The sequence below is a fragment of the Nanorana parkeri genome, unplaced genomic scaffold (assembly GCF_000935625.1).
Source record: "Nanorana parkeri isolate BGI_ZX_2015 unplaced genomic scaffold, ASM93562v1 scaffold561, whole genome shotgun sequence".
Lineage (NCBI taxonomy): Eukaryota > Metazoa > Chordata > Amphibia > Anura > Dicroglossidae > Nanorana > Nanorana parkeri.
This window is the reverse complement of record NW_017306829.1, coordinates 503,328-526,603: the sequence shown is the minus strand read 5'-3', so window position 1 is coordinate 526,603 and position 23,276 is coordinate 503,328. Positions and strand designations below refer to the sequence as shown.

The window sequence follows — 23,276 nt, the reverse complement described above, 5'->3', positions numbered from 1 at the left end:
TTCTCTTATCTGAGGAGCGCAAACACATCTGGCCGGCTGTAGAGAAGGCTGCGGAGGGCTAAGAACCAGCTGAATTACTCAAGATACCAGGTGTACCAAGATTATTACTATTCTATAAAGGACACTATGGGGTCTATTCGCTAAGCTGCCATAGGCAGCCGAATGAATGACCGACCTGAAGCACAGTGAGCCGAACGCTGTTGGGCTATTCACTTCAGGCTGGTACGGCTGATTTCATCAGCCGTACATCGATTTGTTTCGTGTGCAGAAGGAGTTCGACTCAGCCGATCCAACATCTGGATTGGCTAAGCCGAACCTCCGGCAGGCTACTCGCTGCTGTTCGGTCCATTCTTATAGATGCCGAACAGCAGTTAGTGAATCTGCATTCGCTGAGCGGCATTCTGCTCGGCTGCTCTACTCTGTCCCTCTGTGGGACCGAGCAGAACAGAAAAAGTTAAAAAAAGTAGAAAAAAATAAAAAGAAAACGATTGTTCTGCAATCGGAACCCAAAAAAAACGAAAAAAAAAAAACATTTTTGCCATAGGAATGCATTGCTAGATTCCTCCTGGCTATTTCAATTGCAATAGCCAATAGCAAACTAGCTATTGTACCCGCCCTCTGCTGCTGTCAATCACTAGTGGGGACCTGATGGAGAACTGCAGCAGTGGGCGGGTACATTAGCTAGTTTGCTATTGGCTATTGCAAATTGAAATAGCCAATTCTTTTGACGGCAGCAGAACAATCGTTTTCTATTTATTTTGTTCTACTTTTTTAACTATTTTTCTGTTCTGCTCGGTCCCACAGAGGGATTGAAATAGCCAATAGGAATCTAGCAAGGCATTCCTATGGTGAAAATGTATTTTTTATTTTTTTTTATTCTGACTCCAGCCAACGGCTCCGTGTCAAAATAAAAAAGAAAAAGCAGTGTTTCTCTCCTGGGTGGCCGGGAGCGGGAGACTCCCGGAGTGCCCGGTAGAGTTAGGCTGTCTGGAGATCAGTGTCCCTGGTTAGCTGGTAACCAGGGTCGCTGATGTCTCTGCAAGTGGCCGGAGCCAGCCGTAACATCACGTCTGTCTCCGCCCAGCTGTCAGAAGCAGGCTGTCGGCCGGCCAAAGGCCGGTCACTCGGCTTTCAACTCGGCTCAGCCGAGCCTAAGCATATGCATTCGGCTTGACTGAGCCCCCCGGCCGACTTCGGGAGCTGTACGGGCTATAGTGAATAGCCCGTGCAGCAACCCTTCGGTTCTACTGAACCAAAGGGGTCCTGGGGCCGAAGGATCAGCCGAAGCTACGGCTAGATCCTTCGGCAGCTTAGTGAATAGACCCCTATGTTTGTTTCTTAGCTGCCAGTGCCAACATTTTTAATTTACTTATGGGACATACTGATCAGTGCATATAAATGTTCCAAATCACCTCCTCTTTGTTTGCATATGTGAAAGCTGTGTTGGGAGCATTTGCCCTGTACATGGGCTCAGCTGTCATTTGGCAGTGAGATGGGCAGGTGTACAGTAGGAAGTGCAGAGGGCAGCTGGAGAAGAATCCAACACATCCAGAAGTTTTGAATTATTCTAATTTTGCCCCTGCCACTAATGTTCCAATCAGGCAATAAAATAACTGCCAAGAGGGTGCAAAATCTTTATTAATAATTACATTAATATTTAAAAAATATAGTTTGTTCTGGTGACAGGGACTCTACTCTGTTAAAAAGTTTTTTTCACCTCTTCAGGTTTCCGTTAGGAATACATTAAAGTCTGTGATCTGCAACAGATGCTCAGTAACATTACACAGATTACTGTAATGTCACATTTAATTCAAGCAGGGGCGGTTTTGATTGGGTTCCGATTGCCAGATTGAGATTCTAGCTATCATGCTGACAGCAAGCCATATGGGGATGTGCATAGGAGTGCGCTCTGCGGTGGTGGTGGGTTACCTTTTTACCTTTATGAACAATCCTGGAAGCTTCAGTAATATACATATTTACAGAATACTGCTTTCAGGCATTTATTTAAATAGATTTTTAAATGTTTGACAACATGCCAGTTGTCATTAACTGGTAACCACACTATTTGTAGCTTCCACAGTAGGGTTCTGTTTATAAGGGGTTCTCTGGAAAATTCACTCAACAATTTACCTTGGTGCAGTGCATTAAATACATGTATGTTATTGTGCGTTGCCTTAATGCAGCTCCATTTATTTGAATGGTTGATTTGTGCTATGGGATAAATCTGACTCTTAAGTCCAGGTTCACACTGAGCGTGTTGTGGCGCTTTTTCTGCCCTAAAAACGCTTCAAAAATAAATCCCATTTATTTCTATGGCCTTGTTCACATCTGAATGCATTAAGCTAAACGCCTGTCGCTGGCAAAAAGTACAGGAGCTTTTTTTGGGCATATTACAGCTCATTTTGGCCCTATAGACTCAATAGGAAACGCGCGTTTGCTCATTAACATCAATGGCCTACAATCTGCTTACAAAAACACACATTTTGACAGTACAGAAACGCTGAGGTGTGAACCAGACTTAAGACTACTCACCCTCGTGACATTTGATAGCATTCCCCTAGCATATTATAGCCACAATCACCCTATTATAGGATGAATGTGTACCAGCAAATGTGGCAGCTAATGAAGATCCATCATATGTCACAGTAAGCCGTCAAACTAGCATTGAAGCTGGCTGGTGAATTTGCGTGCCTGTACTCTCCATAGGGCTTTGTTTTTACAGTTTCAGCATTAGGACCATTAATGTAAGCTGGAACTAACCAGCCTGGCACATCAGGCATGAAGGATGACATCCTTCTAAACAAGGGAGCAGCAAGTGTATAGCCCTGTCATATTGATACCAAACCACATGACCATGTCCCATTGTTTTATAGTCAATGTCTGCCAATAGACTAATCTGCAAGTGGGCATCTCTACGTTTTCTTCTTGTGTCCATCCACCTCTCTTCGGAAGGACTTCCTAAACATGGTGCCAGGTGTCCTGACAGGGGAGCTCACACAACTGATGTTAGATTGAATAATAATTTTTAAAAAAATCAGAAAAATTATCCAAAAGAACCCTAACCCCCTTCCCAGATCCTTATGCGAGTGCGGTGTCCACCATTGGACTTCTCTCTCTATATAAAAACACACTTATGGCACATAGGTCTCCACCTGTTTGTTGTTTCTCTACCATGAGTCTCCAGGGCCTTTAGGTTGTAATCATGTCAGTAATCATCGCCATTACATCTCATTGGAGACTACTGGGTGTTCCTCCAATTCCTCTTTGATTTGCCTATCTGCTGGCACAAAAGGCACCGAGGTGCTAACACTAAAGCAACATGCAGTACTATACTGTCCACCTGCCTACAGTTTTTCAACCAGTAAAATAAGCATGTCCAGCCCCACTGACAATATAGCTGGCTAAACACAGTTAGATTACTAACTATGCCTTACAGGAACCTAAAGGATTGGCTATAAACTGAATGTATTGTTTAGATAAGCCCACACATTACATAGCTTTTGTTATACATTACATAGCTTTTGTTATATATAAAAGGATAGTGTACATCTGTTGTATAATTAGTAGGTGTATGCATATACATTTTCATATTTTTATTTACAAAAATCAACATTATCGTTAATATACAAGATGAGGAGAGCCTTGAAATGTCTGCGGAAGAGAAATGGAGGCAGTTTTCACAGTAGAATCTTTAAGATACCTATAAACAATTAAAAAATTCACCAGATGACACAGTATGCTTCTACTCAGTGACATAATAAGCTGTTGATATGCCATATAATAGGCTCTTGCTGAGTGAGCTAAACTTTGCCGCCTAGTGATAACATAATGCTGCTAGTGGATGACATAACTTGATGTCACTCAGTAATACATTATGGTGCTACACATACCAATGTCCTCCATGGTATGGGTACTAAACTACCAATTCTCCCAACTCTCATCATTGTGTACTGCAGCCAGTCCTGAGACATGCATAATGACAGAACAAGGTCCAATTTGCCAGCAACCATGCCACATTGAAATACTGGTTTAGTTTGGAGTTGGTCTTTAAACTTGGTAAAAAATATATCTTTAATGACTGTTCTGATGAATGAAATCCTGAACAAAAACTACAAAGACAATTAGGGCATAAAAATAGATTTTATTACATGCTCTTTTAGAGGGTTTACATAGTATGATGATCAGTCCATTCCGTCCGGTAGAAACTTAAATACAGCAATGTGCTGAAAGTCACTCCAACAGTTGATTGTTCTAAAAAGAATAAACCTAATACTTGTCACAGACCCTCATCGAAGAAGTTCAGATCCCAAGCACACATCCAGCCATCACAGAAAGCCACATACACGGAGTAGGAATGTACTTGTTCTGCCCGACTCATGTGCAGCATGGACATCTCTAAACTGTACAAGAAATGGCTGACACGGCAATGGTCATGCAATTCTCTTTATTACTTGTGTGTGAGATTCCCCTGAGGTCCAATTAGTATTTTGTAACAGTCTTACACAACCCTGTAAATGGAAAAAAAGTAGAAGACAGGCCAGGAAATGAGGGCTACCCTTTATGGTAAGAAATAGAGGAGAAGGCAATTATCAGAAGCAACAGAAACAGGAACCATACCGCACTCCTTACCAGGATTCCCACTTGATGAAGATGGGTGCTCGAAATGACTGCGGATGGCACCGCCACACATGAATAGAAAAATGTCACCAGCACACCATACGTTGAAAAAGCAAAATATTTTATTGCCACTAGCTGTATCTCATTGGCAAGCGCTTTAGGGGCCTCGCAGGGTCCCCTTCATCTCTAAGCCTGATGAAGGGGACCCTGCAAGGCCCCGAAAGCGCTTGCCAATGAGATACAGCTATTGGTAATAAAATATTTAACTTTTTCAACTTATGGTGTGCTGGTGACATTTTTCTATTATTAATTATCAGAAGCACACACAGCCTGCACTCTACATGTTTTCGTTTCTAATCTTTTAAAATGTGTTTCTAAGAAGCCAAAAAAGGCACTGCATGGTCAAAGCTCTCAAAATTCAAAGGTAATCATACGGTACCAGATAATACCACCAGTTTTTCATGCCCCGCCATATGAAACCATGCACAGGAAACCTTATAGGTTGCTCAGGCAATGAACTCTGGGGAGAAAGGTGGCGTGTCTATGAATACATTACCAAAAAGATGGTATTTAATTGTGCATTTTAGCAGAATCTGTTGGTATTCTGGGTAGGGTGGGTCCATCGTGTAAAACTAAAATGTAAGTCCTGGAACCTTATGGTGTCTCTTCTACAGAAACAATAATTTAGTTCTAATAAAGTCACCAATGTGTTACAAGGATTTTTGTAGGCTAAATGAAAATTTGACCACTGCTTCTCACCACTCAGATGTTCTTTCCCCTGCAACTTCCTGATCATATAGTGGAACAGGGCCCTCTTAGTGCCATTATAATTGAAAGGTCTGTTCATTATATGCAAGTGGGATGCAGTTCCATAGGAGCCTGGAAGGAGATTGCTTTGGCAGAGCCAAGGGTCTTATAGGAAACCTCTCAAGTGACATACTTTACCTACCAAGCTGTCCTCTTCTGAAAATGCTGTTTGGCTGGCATTCTAATCCCTATGGCTGTAATACTTTCTGAATCAATGACTTTCACCTGCTAATTAGACCATTGCTACTTGTTCTGGATTAATTACTTAAATTGGGGCCAGAGACCCAAGCACCTAACATGTTCACATGTAGTTCAGCAGTAGAAGCCCAAGTATTTCTTTCATGAAAGGTATCTTTGCAACAGGGTACATGTTATGATTACTACATACAGCCATTAAACATCTTGGTCAAAATGTAATTTAGTCTAGAAAACCATTAAAATCTGCCTATCTGTCCAAACCAACTCCAATTACTATGCCCAAGTGCAGTAACTATAAAAAACGACCTCGTCCTTTCCAGTTCAGAGAAGTGCTTAAGGAAATTGGGCCAGCTGAGATGTGTGCATGGTTTTACGCGCTACATGATCTTCTTTCCTGCTCAGTAATACCGGCACAAACTGGTAAAGCCAATATTCCGACTTTAAAATGATGGCTGCCAACCTTTACTTTGCTATAATAAGGCACTGCCTTTGTAGTGTATGTCAGTAACTGGTTTCATCTGGTAAGCACCACTCTCCACAGTTTTTAAAATACAAAAATTCAATACTCAGTGTAAAGCTATTTGGATTCTTATAAGAGTCAATGGACAATTATCTTTGCTTCAAGTCAACTATCAAACAGCATAATGAACTTTATATATCCATATATATATAAAACATCAAAGCAGCTGAACAACATTAAAATCCCTTTGGTTTTGACGTGTTTGGACTAATTAAAAACATTCTATTTTGGAGTAAAAATTAACTTAATAAAAGGCATATTGCAACACAAGGGTATATGATGTTTACCAGTGATTAAGTAAGCCCTTTAATCTCTTTCACTTTTATCAGCAACACAGCTGTTAACTGCTACCCGTAGGACATCAGGATAACAGTAACCTGTATTATTGCCAGTATCAAACTAGGAGATATGACCTCTTCCACATTCACATACAGTTCCGGACTGTGGCACCTTCTGTTTATCAAGGATGCATCCAGTGTAAAAAATCCAAACAGAAATAAAACAAAAGCTGTTGTCTGTTCGTGGCACATTATCATTCGATGCTCTGCAATGCTAGCTAGTCTTGTGCTTGGGATAATGCAGTTATAAAAAAAGGCCCATCATCCCACTGAGAAAAAACACTGCAGAGTGCCAACACAGCAAAGATAAACTTATATCGGTCACTTGGACACAACATAGGAACCAATTTGTTGTCTGAAGCAATATACAAGAGTAGGGAGGCAAACTAATTGCGAAGGGTTATTAAAATTTTGCAAAACGCTTTTGGTAGAAGCAACTGTTAAAATGTGCATTACTGTAGTTGCTCATACTGTAGTCATTTTCTATCATTCCTGCGGTCAACAGACATTTACTCAGATATGAGAGGGAACACTCTGTACAGCAAGTAACTAAAAGTGTACCGACTGGCTGATAAACACTCATTAGTATATAAAGAACAGCAAAGATCCCTCTGTATTGCTTTCAGCCATTGCTGATTTTTCTGCTGTCCTACAAGAATTCTAGAGACTGGTATAAAAGTTGGATAAAAAACTATAAATGGCTTTCAGAACAGCATTATCAGTGCAGCTATAATACAGAAACTGCCGGTAAATATACAAGGTTAGAGTCAAAACCTCCGTGATTTCACTTGTAAATAGACAGGCTGCATCCGCATCACTTTTGTTCAGGCTACAAAATGACTTTCTATAGAAGCAACAAGTACTATTCAACTTTCAACATGCCTGTAACACATATATATGACATTACAGTTGAGATAAAGCTTATTTTCATCTATCATGTAATGCTGGTGAGCCAGCATTACTTGGGCTCCTACTCCCCCTTTAGGTCCCTGAACTCCTGTATGTATCAAGTTATTAAGCTGTTTAAAGTACCGGCATGTATCTTGTAATTTCTCAGTATTGTGGCCTAGCTTTGTACAAATTGATGAATTTAAAGATATGAAGACTAAACAGCAGTATAGGACTAGAAAAAAGGGAGGTACATGGTACCATTATTTAAAAAAGGACACTTTCTCCTATTAGTGCACCAACATAATGGCATGTATAGATCCCTGCATTCACCACCAACGTGCCACTGAGCACGCAGGCCATAAGGAGTGTGAACTGTACGCAGCTCGCTCGGAAAAGGCCTCATTATCAATATCCACTTTTGATCCTCTTCCTCTAAGGCCAAAGGCACTGCGAGTGTGAGATTACAAAGAAAAAAAAATGAAAGAATATTAAAAAGATATAAAAATGTCCCCTGAAAAAAACTCAAGGCAAGAGGAGAAAACTCAAGGGGCCCTCAGCTGGCCAAGACTGGTATAAATGTCCTCGGAGTCACTGAGCTCCTCGAAGATTGGGATGAGGCTCAACAGCTCTGTGTCCCCCATATCATCGAACCAAGACTGCACAGGCACCTGCAAAACAAAATGGAGGAAAACCAATTGGAACGCTAAGAACAATTTCATTTTAATAAAAAACATTTTATTACCCGTGCCTGGATGGGAAGGGGGTTTAACACCGCGGATGTCAACTGGTTAATGAAGATTACCACACCTTTTGCCGACTGTTAATTTAGGAATTTTGTGGCATCAATTGCTGTAACAGAGGTAGTGAAATGCATCTTATGGTGACTCCAAATCAATTTGCATGCAGTTAGATCCTTGTCCTCCGAGGCCAAAAGGCAAAAACAATATAATCATGGTTCAATTAGCTCCAACGGGGAAGAACAAATTATTTCCTGAACCCATAAGGCAATTGGATATTCCCTGGATCAATGATCTCTGCGGTTTCCTTTTCCTTAACAGAAAACTAGTCACAAATGGCCTTATGCTACAATCCAAATGATCCATCTCACATTATTTTGTGTGGGGTTACTTATTAAATATTTATATGTGCTCATTTATATAGCTTTATTTTCTCTGTCTGTGTCAAAATCTTTACCCGGAGTTAGATGTCAGAGGTCACCTGTAATCCGACAGCTGGTGTACTGTCAACTTAAACAATGGCTCCCATTGCGTGTATAGCAGTACCAAATAAAAGAGCCCTGTGGTTCTCCACATTCTTTTTAAACTAGGCATGAGCTCAGGTCCGAACCAAACCTGGTCTGAACATGGGCTCCTGCGAACCTGGAAGGGACATGGGGCCAAACTCCCGCCCCCAAGAAGCTGCAGGTCGGGGAATTTCAGCTTTGATAGGGTGGAGAAGCCCTGGTTTGGACCCTACTTTTACCTATATGGCTTGGTTATTTTACACAGTTGCAAACTCAGGAAGCGGAAGGACAGTGTGTGATGTAGTTGAAAAAGGGAATATTGAAATAAAAAAAAACTATCAGACTTAAGGTGACCTCTAAAAGTCTCCATAAACTCAGACAAAGACTCAAAAAACTAAATGCCGGAACATTTAATAAATGTAATATATATGATGATAATAATAATAAAAATATATAAGAATATGAGTATTATTATTCTTGAACAAGCCCTGTTGCGACTGGTTCTCTTTAAATTAGTAAAAGGCAGAAAGCACAGTGTGTCAACATTCCGAAACGTTTGACACTAAAAGGTACCAAAAACTGTATTGTTAGTTTAGACATATTTCAGGATCTGAAAGGTCATTCTTTTTAATGTAATGCATCTGGCTGTCTCTTATCATTTGAAAATGCCAATCACAAACAATAAAAAGGAGAGGCGGTTGGTAAGTCGCACTACAATGACAGCTATAGAGAAAGAACCTAAAACTGTTTCTAGAGACAAATTCTCAAACTGCAGTAGTAATCTTGTGTCATGCACTCGGAATATAAATGTTTAAGTCTTTTATGATTGACATTACGCAATAATCTGACAGCAGAAAAACTATGTAATGGCTTGTACCATAGGCACCCTTAGAAGAGTAATGTAACAAGCTCAGCAGCTGTGGTAAAACAAACCTCTCTTCTTCCACTGGAGAGAACATGAAATGCACCAATATTTATGAAGCAGAAAGAACTTTTAATCAATGCTCCACACAGCTCTCGACATCTGGTATTGTTAATGGTTTCCAAGCAACCAGCCCCTCAATACAATCTGTCAGCAATACTATTGCAATAATTAAAACGGAAAAGGCTTGGAAAATCAGAGGGATGTCCCTCTATTTATTGACCTCTTCTTTGAAAGTGAAAAACCTCTGCATCTGCAATGCTGACAAGCACACAATTACGTTGTATACCAGTGTATTCAAGATTAAAGGGAGAGAATGAAACAGATATAAAGTAGAAAAATCAATAGTCTGGATACAGACTGAGTGTTCCATTTTAAAATAGCAGCGATTTAGCAGAGACATAATGCACGGCTTTTATAGGATCCAACAAGGATGCCTCTTCCAAGAAGTAACACAAATGCCTGTCTGCTTAAACCATCTGGTAACTGCAGACCTGAAGATACAGGGAAGTTCATTCTGTAAAATGATGGGTGCTGTGGTGCCCACAGGAAAAAAACAAACAAACCACACAACAGAAACCTATGTGAAGTGGCTTTCCCAAAATGTTGACACTAGTCCTTCAAGTCTTGGAAGAACAAGTTTCTGCATGTACTAATGTACCTCCAAAAAAAGGTTGAAATATCACTCAACTCAAACGTACACCGTATTGCAACTTTGACATACACGATGCAACACACAACATGTCATGCATGTCTTAAGGCCCTATTTAAAATGGAGAGTGAATGCCTAAAATTACAGAACTGGTAACAAACTTTGTATGGGTATTTCTTGCAGCTGACCATTATTTGTTATCTGTGCAGAATATAAGCAGCTATTCTATGAAGACTGAATTCATAAGTATGAGTGGCCTTTGTGAAACATATTTCTCTCACTTGGTGCAGACTTAGCCATATCGGTTAAAAATCCAGCTTGCTCCCATTAAATTCGGACACCTGCTGGAGATGTCAGGCTGAGATAGGCACACTGACACATATCTGATGGAGCTGCCTCCTGCTTCTACCCTTTTGGCGAGCCGTCTCGCACTTGGAACTCCTCTGTCGTACCCTCAGTGTTGGAGTGGACGGTGGAACTGTGTAGGCTGATGAGATCTGAGGAGCTAATCGCTGAACGGGCTGACCGATCTGATTCCTTTATGGCCAGATGGATGCCCTGAATGATGTTTATGGACTCTGAGGAGTACTGATCTCTATGGTGAGTGAGCTTCCCTTCCCTATGCCTCTGTCACCACGGGGTCTGCGGTGGTGTGCCCGCAGGGGACTTGGTGGTTACCCTTCTACGGACCAGACAGGAGGATGGACACTCCCTCTCTCTCCCCCTTTCTTTTCTCTTTCCCCCCCTACCCCTACCTTCTCTCTGCTTCCTCCCTTTCCCACCTCCTCTCCTCCTCTGGAAAGGACCCTTACATGCCTCACTCAATGATTCTGCTGTATATATTAATGACTTGCATGTCTTACATTTTATGTGGCAGGAGTTTCATTGGGATCTGTATAGCTGGGCCTGCGAGACAGATGCTCTATTTTCTGTTTTTTTTACCTATGTGTCTTATAAGGATGTTTCTATGAAACTTTCTCAATAAAAACTATTTCTGTAAAAAAAAAAAAAATCCAGCTGGCTGACTTTTGCATTTAGGAATCTTAATAGGTATATTACGGTAAATACACTCCATAACAACTCAACCCTGGATATGACGATATTTTTAAATTATATTCTAAATTCTTGTGTCTTTTTTTTGGCAAAATTCAAATGCAAAAGGAAAACATAGGAATGTTTTTATCCACCGAATTGTACATTTTGCCTATTTCTCAACCAATCTGTTAAAACAGGTGCAAGACCCCCCTTGATACCCATCTTTACCGTGTTGTTATCACAATGCCTCTCCTTCTTATTGTCTTTGATTAGTTGGCTCAACTGACAAGTAACTGAAACAATCAACAGGCAAGATACATTAACTGCATTATGAATGAAATGAAAAAAAGTACATGCATCTGCTCCATGGTGCAATTACACGCAAATGAGTTGTTTTATGGGAGTGTAAAAGAGTAAACATACACTGGTATTAGCACTTACTGCATTTTCTGGGTGAAATATGTAAGATGCTGGAGAATTGTCTAAGATAATAGTTTTCTTCAGGTCTCTGCCTAGACGGCTCAAGTCTTTGACATAGCAACCCTGATGGAAGACACAAGCTTCTCTGAAGAGACGGGAACTGAAGACCCCTTCCTTGTCTAGAAGGTCAGTCACTGGATCCGCATACTGTGGGAGGAGAGTTAAGATACTGAGATACTGCCTACTTAGTGTAACAGGTTAATACAATAAATCTGCAGTAGGTAATGGTGTGTAGCTTACCACAACAACAAAAGATCATATTTTAATAGTGTGACTACATGGTTTTGAAAGTTAAGTCAACCGGACTTCACTGTTCTTTGCACCATTATATACGGTGTGGACACAATAAAGGGACTAGTTTGTATCTGGATGTCTAATTTTTCTCTTCTTTTTACACTGGTGTTGTCCCATTACTGTGCACTTACAAAACCAGACAATTATCCACATAGCAGAAGGTGACTTAATCCCCCCATACAGTACAATTGATCAGTAGTATACATGAGCTCACAAGTAACATGAGGAGAGTAGAGAGATGAGCTTCTCAGTCTGCTGCTGTCCTAGATTATTATAATATATTCAGTCACATACACACACACACACACACATATATACATTATATATACATTATATATATATCATACCATTGAATGTTTTACCCCTCTGTCTGGCTACTGTACACCATTTAAAAACACTCTAAAGTAGAAGATGCCTCTAAGAATGGCCACCAAAAGAAGTGTCTGGAGCATTATTATTCAGGATTTGTATAGCAGCAGCAGTTTGCACAGCCCTTCCCAAAATAAAAGGAGACATTACAATATAATACAAGACAAGAGGGTTAGGAAGATCCTGCTTGTGAGGGCTTACAATCTGGAATTAATATAAAGCTTGTGTTTTCCTTACCTTGGCAAGGCTAGCAGTAAATAGCACACATTCATAGAGCTGACCCATTCTCTCCAGAAACTCATCAACATAAGGCCTTTTCAGAACATAAACCTGAGGTGGGTAAAAGAGATACAGGTAACCAACCGTAGGTAATGGCCTATTAGGTAACTGCAAAACACTGTAACAAGATAACCAGATGAGCGATCACACATCATAAACTGTACAGTTGCTGTAGCTATCCCTCCTCTCTTGTGCTGTAGGAGAAGATTTAGGATAACACAGCTCAGCATACCGCTGCTTACATATGTGAAATGTCTTACAGGATAAAGGTATCCTCAATAGTGGGCTGAAGCCAGTGTCAGTTGATGGCATTTTCTGGCCCTTTAGATATAGGGGTTCAAGAGGGCTCACCAAGAGACGGAAGCAACATGGAAATCCTGTTTAAAAGGAACCTTTGAGAACACAAATATGGGTGCTGCCATTACTGACTTACTACCACCATTTTATTCTATAGGGTCTTGGCATTCAGAAAATATATAATGTTGGGGGGTTTTACGTAATTTTCAGGCCTAAAATGTGGAATATAACATGGGTGCAAAAATGGAAAAAAGGGCCTCAGTCATGAAGGGGTTAAAGAACGTCACGTACCAAAGCTGCAATCCTGATCCTGGCTTAACTACTTGGGCAAGTCACTGACATGGAACAAGGATGTGCACATTAGGTATCAAGACACCCATCATGCACACTTGCTCCACGTCAGCAACTGACTACAAAAGGAAAGCCAGGATAACAATGACAGCCCCGGAACTTGCATTTAAAAAAGGATTATGTAGGCAGGCATCAAACAACGGTCAGCTTTTCCAGTTGCTTTACTGGTGCAGTGTGAATTACAGTTCCGAAGGTACGTTTGACCTGCTTTATTTTGTATTTTGTTTCTTTTAATGCAACAGACCCTATTACAATAGGTTTGCATTGCAGGTAAGCAGATCAAAGCCTTGAGTGCATTTTGCATTTGAGCAGTGCTGTGTTTGAATGTTAAAAGGCATAGTTCAACAACTCCCATCTACACAAGGCCAAATGCAAGTCAGCAAAAGCTGCTTCCATGTTTCTGTCCTTGCGGATTCCTTTTAAAATGCATAAAACTTCCAACAAATACAGTACAACAGGGCATCTTATTACACATCTTCAGGTATTCCATTGTTCTCATTGGAGCAAGACCGAAAGTATTCCAACCAGCGGTGAGACGGAGCTCAGATGAAATATGAGCTGCTTCCTGAAACAAGTAATCAAGAGTAGGCCGCGCTGTAAGGAAACAGCCTATCCTGGATTACTTGAACCAGGTAGCAACCATGTCTTTCCACTTTGATCTGTTATGGAGACAAAAGCATTTGTGGGGTTTTTTTTTTTTTAAATAATACAGAAAAACTGTCGCCTCACCTGGTGCGTGGTCCCCTCAATCTCCACTGGTACTATGAAATCTGCATTGCTGATGGGCTAAAACAACAAACGGAACAAGAATGATCACATTCAAAAGCAAAGTAAGAATTAAAAGTATTTTAACAACTTTGACCAATAATAAAATGAAGGTAATCTTTTCTACAAAGGGGATCACAAACCACTATTTACATGGACTGGACTGTTTGAGGTCTAGACAAGAACAAATGCTTGTACAAGACTGCTGTATAACACAGAATACAGTACGATCATACAGTCTCTCTCTCTCTAGAGAGAGACTGTATGATATATATATATATAAATTGATTTACAACCAACTATTTGCAGATTATTCTAACATACTTCTTAAAGCTATCACAAACATATGCAAATGTGCACAATGAATCAGTAAAAACATTACAATAAACACTGCAAAACAACATGAAATAAAGTTCCCAGTGAAAACCAACTCAGAAATTGTTTAGTGTGACATCACCATCAGTGCATTAATAATATCAGATGCGACAAGCTGGCCGATAAACTCTGCCACCTGGTGTTGACCTAATTTAAAAGGAGAACTATGGGGTTAAGTCTTTTCCCCATAGTTCTTCTTAGGGTAACGGGAGGACACAAACTAGCGTCCTCCCGTCACCCTAGGCTCAGTATACCGCGAGCTATAGCTTGCGGTATACTGAGACGCCGCAGCTGAAGCGGATCCCGACAATTGTGCCGGGATCTGCCCAGCTGCGTGACTGACAGCTGGCTCTGCCTATCGAAAAGGCAGAGCCAGCTGTACCCGCCCCCTCCCCCGTCCATTCCGCCAGTCAGCGCTGGCGGAGTGGGGAGGGGGGAATCCAGCCCCTCCCCTGTCACGGCAGAGAGCCGTGACTGGATCGAGGAGGTGAGCGAACGCCGGTATGTGTTCGCTCACCTCCCGATCTACTGAGCCGACCTGTGACAGTCTCATTGTCACAGGTCGGCTAGAACTAAGAGGTGAGTGAAAAGCACTCACCTCATAGTTCTCCTTTAATCATATCACATACGACTACATGCAGAATGCTGCTTCACTGTCACCCGGTCACTAACGTAAACAGCAGCCGCAACTAAACTTGACATTTGGGATTCCTGCAGCAGGAATCAATAGGTTCTTGACGCAAGAATCCAAAAACGCAAGGTGTGAACGTAGCCTAAGGCCTTATTCTCTCCATCATCTACAGTACTTTGACGTTTAATTTCCATACATTGCCATTTTAAACTGGAGCATGTCTTACCTTAAAAGAACTATGAACTAGGGTTTCATCCAAATCAATTACCATACATATCTTCCCCTTATCCCTGGGTGCTACCTCAGGAAGCAAGGAGGTACCTGGAATCTGAAATAAAAAAGGTACAAGATGTAAGCAATCCATTTCAGTTGGCAATATTTAATGGATACCCTGTTTCCCCGAAAATAAGACCTACCCTGAAAGTAAGACCTAGCATTATTTTTCAAGATTCCTGTAATATAAGACCTACCCCAAAGATAAGACCTAGTTTGGTGGTAGGATGTGAGAGGGAACTCGAAGAGCAGGAGAGGTGGTATCAGCCTGCAGGGACATACTGTATTAAGGGGATGACAGGAGACTCCATCTGGCCAGCGCAGTGACAGGGAGCTCTCCAGTACCATACTTCACCAACTGCTGTCCCCCTGAAGGCTCTATTTAATGTAATAGTACTGTACTGTAATATGTACCGGTAAATGGTACCGTACTTTACCACGCTGTCCACTGTCTGATGTCCCCTCTGCTGCACCGCTTGTACCACTGTCCCTGATGGCAAAGGAGGCCGTTGCTGTAGAAAGCAAAGCTGCGGAGGGAACTGAGTCGCATTAGCCGATACTTCCTCTATAGCGCCGGATAATAACTTTGAAAATAACGTTGGATTGTTGTACATTTTGTTGCACATTAAAAAAAAAAAAAGACATCCCCTGAAAATAAGACCTAGTGTTTTTTTGGGGGGCAAAAAAAATATAAGACAGTGTCTTATTTTCAGGGAAACACGGTAGAGCATAACCTCAAACGCACTAAACAATTTGGCACAACCAGGCACGAGACGATAGTAAATCACAAGAAAGGGAAGATGGACAACACTGGCACTAGCTGTACTAACAAAACCTAATACTGCTTGCCAACCTCTCCCACTTGCATGAAATATGCTTCAAAATGGATGCACAGTAGTGATGTGTTCATCTTTTAACAAACTGACACAATTCAGGTGAGTAACTATGGCAACAGAATCATCACGTCCTGTGCTTTTTTTATGCATCAGAAAAACACTGGGTATCAATAGAGGAATGTGCCACATTTCAGAGAACAGCGGTACACTTCAGTAAGGAGGCACTCCAGATTTTAACAAAATTCACCCTTGCAGTTGGGCTACACCCGCACTGCAAAGGTTAACTGCTTGTTTTGGTCTAGGGGATGGAAAACAGAAGATATACCAACCTGATCCCCGGTCCTGCAGTCAGTGCTCAGCTCTATCCCCCTCCACTCTGGCTGTGGTGTGTGCGTCAGAGTCCACATGTCTAATGCAAGTTAATTGACCTGCATTAGACGTGATGACGTCACGGATCCTTAGACCGCCAGAACATAGGGGAAAAGAGGCTCCAGACCAGTCAAGCAGCTAGATGGGATCGAGGATCAGGCAAGTATATCTTCTTAAAAGGAGAACTATTAGGAGAGTAAAATATACTCTTCCCAATAGTTTGAGCCAGCATACGATACTACAGGTGTCACACGCCGGCTCTATAGATCTAGAACTAAGCAATAATGAACCGCCAGCAACTCAGCTCACGGCTTTTCCCTGCAGAGAATACTGACTGTCAGTCACCGCTCCCAAAAAGGGACTCCCCCCTCCCTTTCTCCACCGCTTATTGGAGGGACAGACAGGGGAGGGGGCGGGCACAGCTGGCTCTAGAGAGGCAGAGCCAGCTGTCAATCATGCAGCAGGTGCATCCCGACAATATTGTTGGGAACTTTCGCAGCTGCAGCACGGCTCTGCGTTGTCAGCATATAGCAGGCTACAGCCCGCTATGGGTCTTTGTGGCTTTGGGTCACAGGAATACATTAGTAAATGTTCTCCTGTGACCCAAAAGAGAACTAGGTTTGGCTATACTTTCCTTTTAATCCAGCTCCTAAACCAAAACAAGCAGTTACCTTTGCACTGTGGGGGTAGCCTCACTGCAAGAGTTAATTTTGTTAATTCCTGGTGTTACTCTTTAAATGCCACAACTGAATTCTTAAGTGAAGTAAATTCTGAAGTGTAGTGATATTATATGACAATATGGACCATTTTTTGCATGTTTCAGTGGAGAGGTATTCTACTACTAACAAAACTAACGACATCTTCAGAAATCTGAAGGGGTTTCAGCAGGGAGGGAGTTCTTTAAAAAAAAAAAAAAAGGTATGCTCACTCTATCTTTGTCACACAAGGGGAAATCTATTAGACATTTCTAATTCTTCCTTAAAGGGATAAAAAAAATAAAAATGGTATTTACAAATACAGAAAGACAGCACTTCATTGATCATTGCTCTTCATGTTATCTACCTGGAAAAGATGAAAGAGTGAGCAGAGCTAGCTGGGATTAGATGCTGCGACCTGCAGGTCACACAGATGCTTCCAGGCAGCAGTCTCAGCTGGCTGAGCCACCTCTTCGGTCCCATTGGCTGAAGCATTAAAAGTGCAGGTGGAAGAAGCTTATTGGTGAAGGTGCATTTCACAAATTAGTTTCTTGAGATTTACATACTATGCACAGAACATGAAAAAATAGGAAATAAAAAAACAAAAAACAACACAACACTCGGGGGACAGGATTAGAGGGATAATAAAATAAAAGCGGAATATGCTCTAAATCAATATGTCACTCATCATGTTTTATGAGTGTCAGTGTTATTAAGTCAAAATGCAGGTTTACACAACACTAGTATTTAATGGAGCAAGGTGCCTTACCACGGTTTAGAGAAGAAGAAAAGTATAAAGAGTTCCTTTAGAATTACAAGACACATGAATAATCAGCAACTCTCCTAGGAGGGGCTGTAGGAGTCTGATGACTCTCATACTACTACGGAGTCAATATATCAGAGCTGTAGACACTAAAACCAAGACTCTGGCTCCTGAAGTTAGAAATTCCCATAAGGGTCATACATTTCCTAGCACACCAATATGTTTGTCACACGGTTTATTTACTTCCCAAAACAATGAACTACAATAAGCGCCTTTACTAGAAACTGGTAACTGTCAAACACAAACACTCTGTACTCATTATTCTGTATATTGATGCAGTACAGCATCAATTGGTTTATTTGTCATTCATTTTAAAACTAAGTTCTGACTCTTCAAAGGAAAGGTTTATCTAAAACAGCAGGTATTTGGGGTTTTGATTCTCTAGGGGGAAGGGGTATCCTGCAAGCATGATCATGACACATAAAGGACAAGTACCTGGTAGAACTGGTACTGGAGACATTGTAACAGATCCGCCTGGAGAAAAAAGGAATACATAACTGTTAGCAATTCAGTTAGAACAGCTATAAGTATATATATTTTTCTATACATATACACACAAAGTGGGTAACTGATGACTTACTATCTAGGCAGTGTTGGTCAGATGCACCAGTCTTAAATAGGTGACACAGGACCATGTGACTAACTAACAAAACATACAGGAAGAAAGTGCATAGGGATGGTAATATGCAGCGACACAACAAAAGGCATATTCAAAACTAACCAGTCCCTTAACCCAGACTTCCAGGATGCATTTACTCTGTGGAAAAGGACTACTTTTAACTGGAGTTTGCAGATGATTACAGCACAAAAAAGGGAAACTGGTGATCATTCAACATCATGCCTCAAGTTATTAGTTAACTGCCCACTTTTGGGGCCTTGGAAGATTGATCTAAGGGATAGCCCACACCATACACAGTGCGTTCCAGCACGATCCGCTGGGACCAACTGTGTGAATTTCAGTCGGTTCATCAAGAACTGGCCAACATTTGCACAGTGTTTGCCCAGCTTTAAAGAGAATACAGCTTCCTCTGGTACAGCCTAGCACCCATTTTCAAGGTAAACCAATGGAAGAAGTGGGTTCAAACTCTCTTCAATCGTCTTTTCTTATCCTTTAAGTGAGGTCCATATTGACAATACCTTTGGAGTTGATTGTGCCTCCTCCTTTTGGATGGGAGCCTCACAGGGGCCCCCTGGTCGACTGACATTCTGTGCACTAAGGCAACAGAAAAGGGCTTTGAAGATACTCCGACTTCGAGGCTTCTTTGGTGAGGATCTGGACACAAGTCCTGCAAGAGAAAAGATAAAGCCATGAATATATTAAATCAGTCAGCAAGTTTATGATAGGCTATATAGTATGAATGATAACCCTCAGATCCCTAGCTCCTACAGGACACACCAGCCAATGCCAGAAAACAATTTGTTTCTCAAGATACTTGCTGAAAGCAATAACTGTTATTCAAGTCCAACTGTCTCCTATTTACATTGGGGGCCAGCCAGTATTTTAGACTGTATTACTACACTAGGCAAAAGATCATCTGCACTATGTAACAATTACATTTCGCTACTGTCCACTAAGGTGAACGAATATATAGTGGGACAGCAGAGGAAATAGCTGAAATCCATGCAAACTGCTAAATACACAGATGTGACTAGTCTTATCTGTTCAAAAAAATGTATCATCCTGACCTGCTATTTCCTGACTCTGACACAAAAGTGGCCAGTAGGGTGACACCATTTTCTACAGTTAAAGAATATGGTGGTGCCATCATCCGGTCTGCAGCCTGCTGATTGAACTATGAAGGAGCAGCAACACACTGATATGTAATCCCGCTCTTTCATACAGCAGAGGCTGATTGGCTTCCAGCACTGTCCCTCCCCTTCACAGTCTGAGTGTTTTTGTACAAGGGGATGACATCAGGATGTTATTAATACAAATTGAATTATAAATGTATATTTGTATGAAAATTATAATATTTTTCTAGAAATACACAAATGAATTAAATTGGGTTTTCATATCAGCTGTAATTAATTAAAACATATACTATAAATATCTTAAATGAAAGTGATGTAGACATAGAAGAGGTTATATTAAGAGAGTAAAAGTCAAAACACCCTTACATAACCAATACAATACATCCTTCCACATGAACCAGACAGCAATTTAAACTTTTGAATGTAACAGACTTGCCTATAAGCAAGCAACATAAATTGTTGAAGCATCGCCTTTTTAGCCAGAAAATGATCATCTGTGCACTCTTCTGAAATTCGTTTCACTTTGTTGTTGAGAGCTCGACTTCCTGGACCTTCTTAATCCTATCCATCTACAAATCCCTGGTCTAATCTGAGTGCCCCTATAAGACACTCTTTGTGGACCCAGTGTTGTCAGGTGTACTCCCAAAGTCAAGAGAGTCTAGCCAGGAGGATAAGAGGAAGCCCAGAAAGGTTAACTTTTACAAGTTTTAAGGCAAAGTGACACAAGAAAGGTGACATCAGCCAGAGGCGTAATTAGTGACCTCAGGGCCCCGATGCAAGAATCCATAAAGCCCCCCTCCCCCCAGAAGAAAACAATTAGATACATGTTTTTTTTTTTAAACAAAACAAATTTTAGACACAAAAAAATAAACACTCTTGTCTTTCATGTCTCCATCTCCCCATTATCTCCCCCTTCACGTCCCCAGCTTTCCGCTCCCGGACCCCATGTCACCTTCATAGTCCCAGCTCCCTATATCTCCCCCTTCGTGTCCGGAGCAGCTCTCTATTCGGCAGCGTTTTGTGTGATGAGGGGGCGGGCTTAACACCGCTTTCCACTCATTGGCTGCTGCGCTGGCTGGATCATAATTCACGCAGCGCCTGGAACAAGGTGAGGGGAGCAGGGTGAAGCATGTAGGGCCCAGGACAGGAGGAAGAGGTCCCGGGACTGACATTAGCGGTTACCGGGATAATAAATATCCTGGTTATCAGCGGTTACCATGGGCCCCTTCCTCCTGTCCTATGCCCCCTCCAAATGGCCAAACTCCAGGGCCCGGTCGCAGCCGCGACCTCTGCGACCCTGGTAGTTCCGCCACTGACATCAGCTGCCATTACCTGGAAGCGGATCCATTTCCAGGTCAGGAAGATTACCATTTATGCATTAGCGCTACTTTTTGTTGACCTGAAAAAAATGCTAGTTGCCTGGATGTTTTGCTAATCCTAGGACTAATCCAGAACAAGAAAACAGATTAGAAGTTCTCACTTCTCTTTCGGAGACTCTGGTTTAAAAAAAATGTAATTCAAAAGATGAGCATGGCAGCTAGTAATCCAATAATTACGGTAGGAAGGTGATTAGCTATGGCAGGCTATATATTTCTCCTGCTTAAGGAAGGAGGCCATGGACTGGCTAATCGGCACTGAAATATGCAATTCCATGACACACCACTAGGAGGTACTCTAAGCGCTAAGATTTTATGTTTGACTGAAGAAGAGGCGTACTTCAGTACAATTCTGAATAGACTGAACTGACTTTAAGATCCAGATACACAGCCTGTGGCAGAGATTCAAGAAAGCTAAAATCAATGCATAAATTATAATAAATATGAGACTTCATGATTTGTTTTTACACCTGATACCAGCAAAAATAAAAATATTTTTTAAAGTACCACTGCTGAACAGCAATTTACTTCTGGATTTTATGATAACCGGAAATCTAACAAACTGAAATTCTTTTATAAATATACATATTTTTAAATATTATTGTGTTTAATATCAATTATTTCCTAAAATGTTAACTCAAGCTTTAAATAAAGGAAGAAAACCCACAAAATAGCACGTCTCTACCGTGCAGCCTACGTGATCCTCCTCACACTGGTGTTGCTCTAACCAGCACTGGCTGCGTTTGCATGCTGTCACGTAGGCCGGGGTTGTGCCTCAGGATGGCCATCATTCTGTAAGAATGGCACACAAGGACACAGTCAGGAGATGACAATACCGCACTCAGGGTTCATGGTGGGCCAGTACTGGTCTTGCTTTCAGGAAGTTTGTTATTAACAGATTTGCAAGGCAAGCCGCAGCAGTCTGCTTACTCCGGACCTTTCTAGTCTTCAATTAAAGTCACAGTGAACCTTTACCATGAGCAAAGCACAAATACTCAGAGAATTTTCACTGGATGCTTCAAGTGCTTTAGGTGGTTTTCTGGTTGAATACAACATTCTTATGAATGCAGTCAGATCTGCCAGAAATAGTGTGCATGAACCTTGGGGAATGATTAGTAAAAGTCCTTTGCAGGCAAAACAAGTTGCCTTCACACTCTTTACAGTTTAATACTGATGGACTTTCCAGTCCTAAGAGGTGGTGGCTGCGTTAGTTTTCTTTTTTTTTTACCTCTGTTTTCATCTGGTATAAAAACAACACACTTCAGCCACCCTAGGTTCACTCACTGCACTCTACCTATGGAGTAGCAACGTTGTCACCCTAGGCTGCTCGTTCCTTATATGGGTTACAGAACACCTCTCCTCGTCCTCCTTAACATATGCGGGAGACTTTCTGTAGTTTTTACAGCTGTCCATGTTCTTCTCCACCTGTAGTCCTCTTCCTGGATGAATGATGCCACCCATTCATCCTACCCACAGGCAGTCTTAGATACGCCCTCTAGGGGTGTGCCATCACACAGCTTAGGTCTCACGGTATAATGCTGCACAGAACAGTGCTTGCACGTCATTATATGGAGCTCTAGCAGCACTAAAGACTTCCCACCAATGGAGAAGAGAAAGGACCACACTTGTCACTTGATTGGCCAGAAGAGGCCTGAAGGATAGGTATGCATTCTAAAAATTCTAGTCACAATAAAAGTCACCACAGTGCGCGCACACATAGAGCATGCTCGTTGCCATGTTTTGTGCTAATGCACACTCATGCATGCTTTTTAGAATGCGTTGCCACAATGTATAGGTGTCAATGGGCCAACCTGTCAGATTTTACTGCGGTGTGGTGCTACCAGAGACAGGATATAAGGAAAAATGTCAACAGGGAACACAGACAACCCCACCACCGTCCACATGGGTTTCTGGAGAACTGCCAGATAGCAATATGCTGAACTTCTCTTTATCACATATTAAATTAGAAAAATGCAATTATATTAAAGGATTGCATGCATCAAGTCGGCATAAGTCATATATATAGACAAAAAAAAAAAGGTAGTGAAACAGTCTCTGTTCTGCTCATCTCTCATCTCCATTTACTTT

The 23,276-nt window shown here is 41.4% G+C and overlaps 1 protein-coding gene across 1 annotated transcript in view; it reads right to left on the bottom strand.

Moving 5' to 3' along the window:
- Positions 1-7,305: 7,305 nt before the first annotated feature.
- CTDSP2 (CTD small phosphatase 2) overlaps positions 7,306-23,276 on the bottom strand; it is a 44,092-nt gene continuing 28,121 nt past the window's right edge. The window contains exons 2-8 of the mRNA XM_018562125.1: positions 19,198-19,346; positions 18,496-18,534; positions 15,291-15,392; positions 14,023-14,079; positions 12,604-12,696; positions 11,665-11,850; positions 7,306-8,039 (exon numbers count right to left, since the gene is read on the bottom strand). Coding sequence (XP_018417627.1) covers positions 7,914-8,039; positions 11,665-11,850; positions 12,604-12,696; positions 14,023-14,079; positions 15,291-15,392; positions 18,496-18,534; positions 19,198-19,346 — 752 coding nt within the window. The 3' untranslated portion in view covers positions 7,306-7,913. The remainder of the gene's footprint in view (positions 8,040-11,664; positions 11,851-12,603; positions 12,697-14,022; positions 14,080-15,290; positions 15,393-18,495; positions 18,535-19,197; positions 19,347-23,276) is intronic.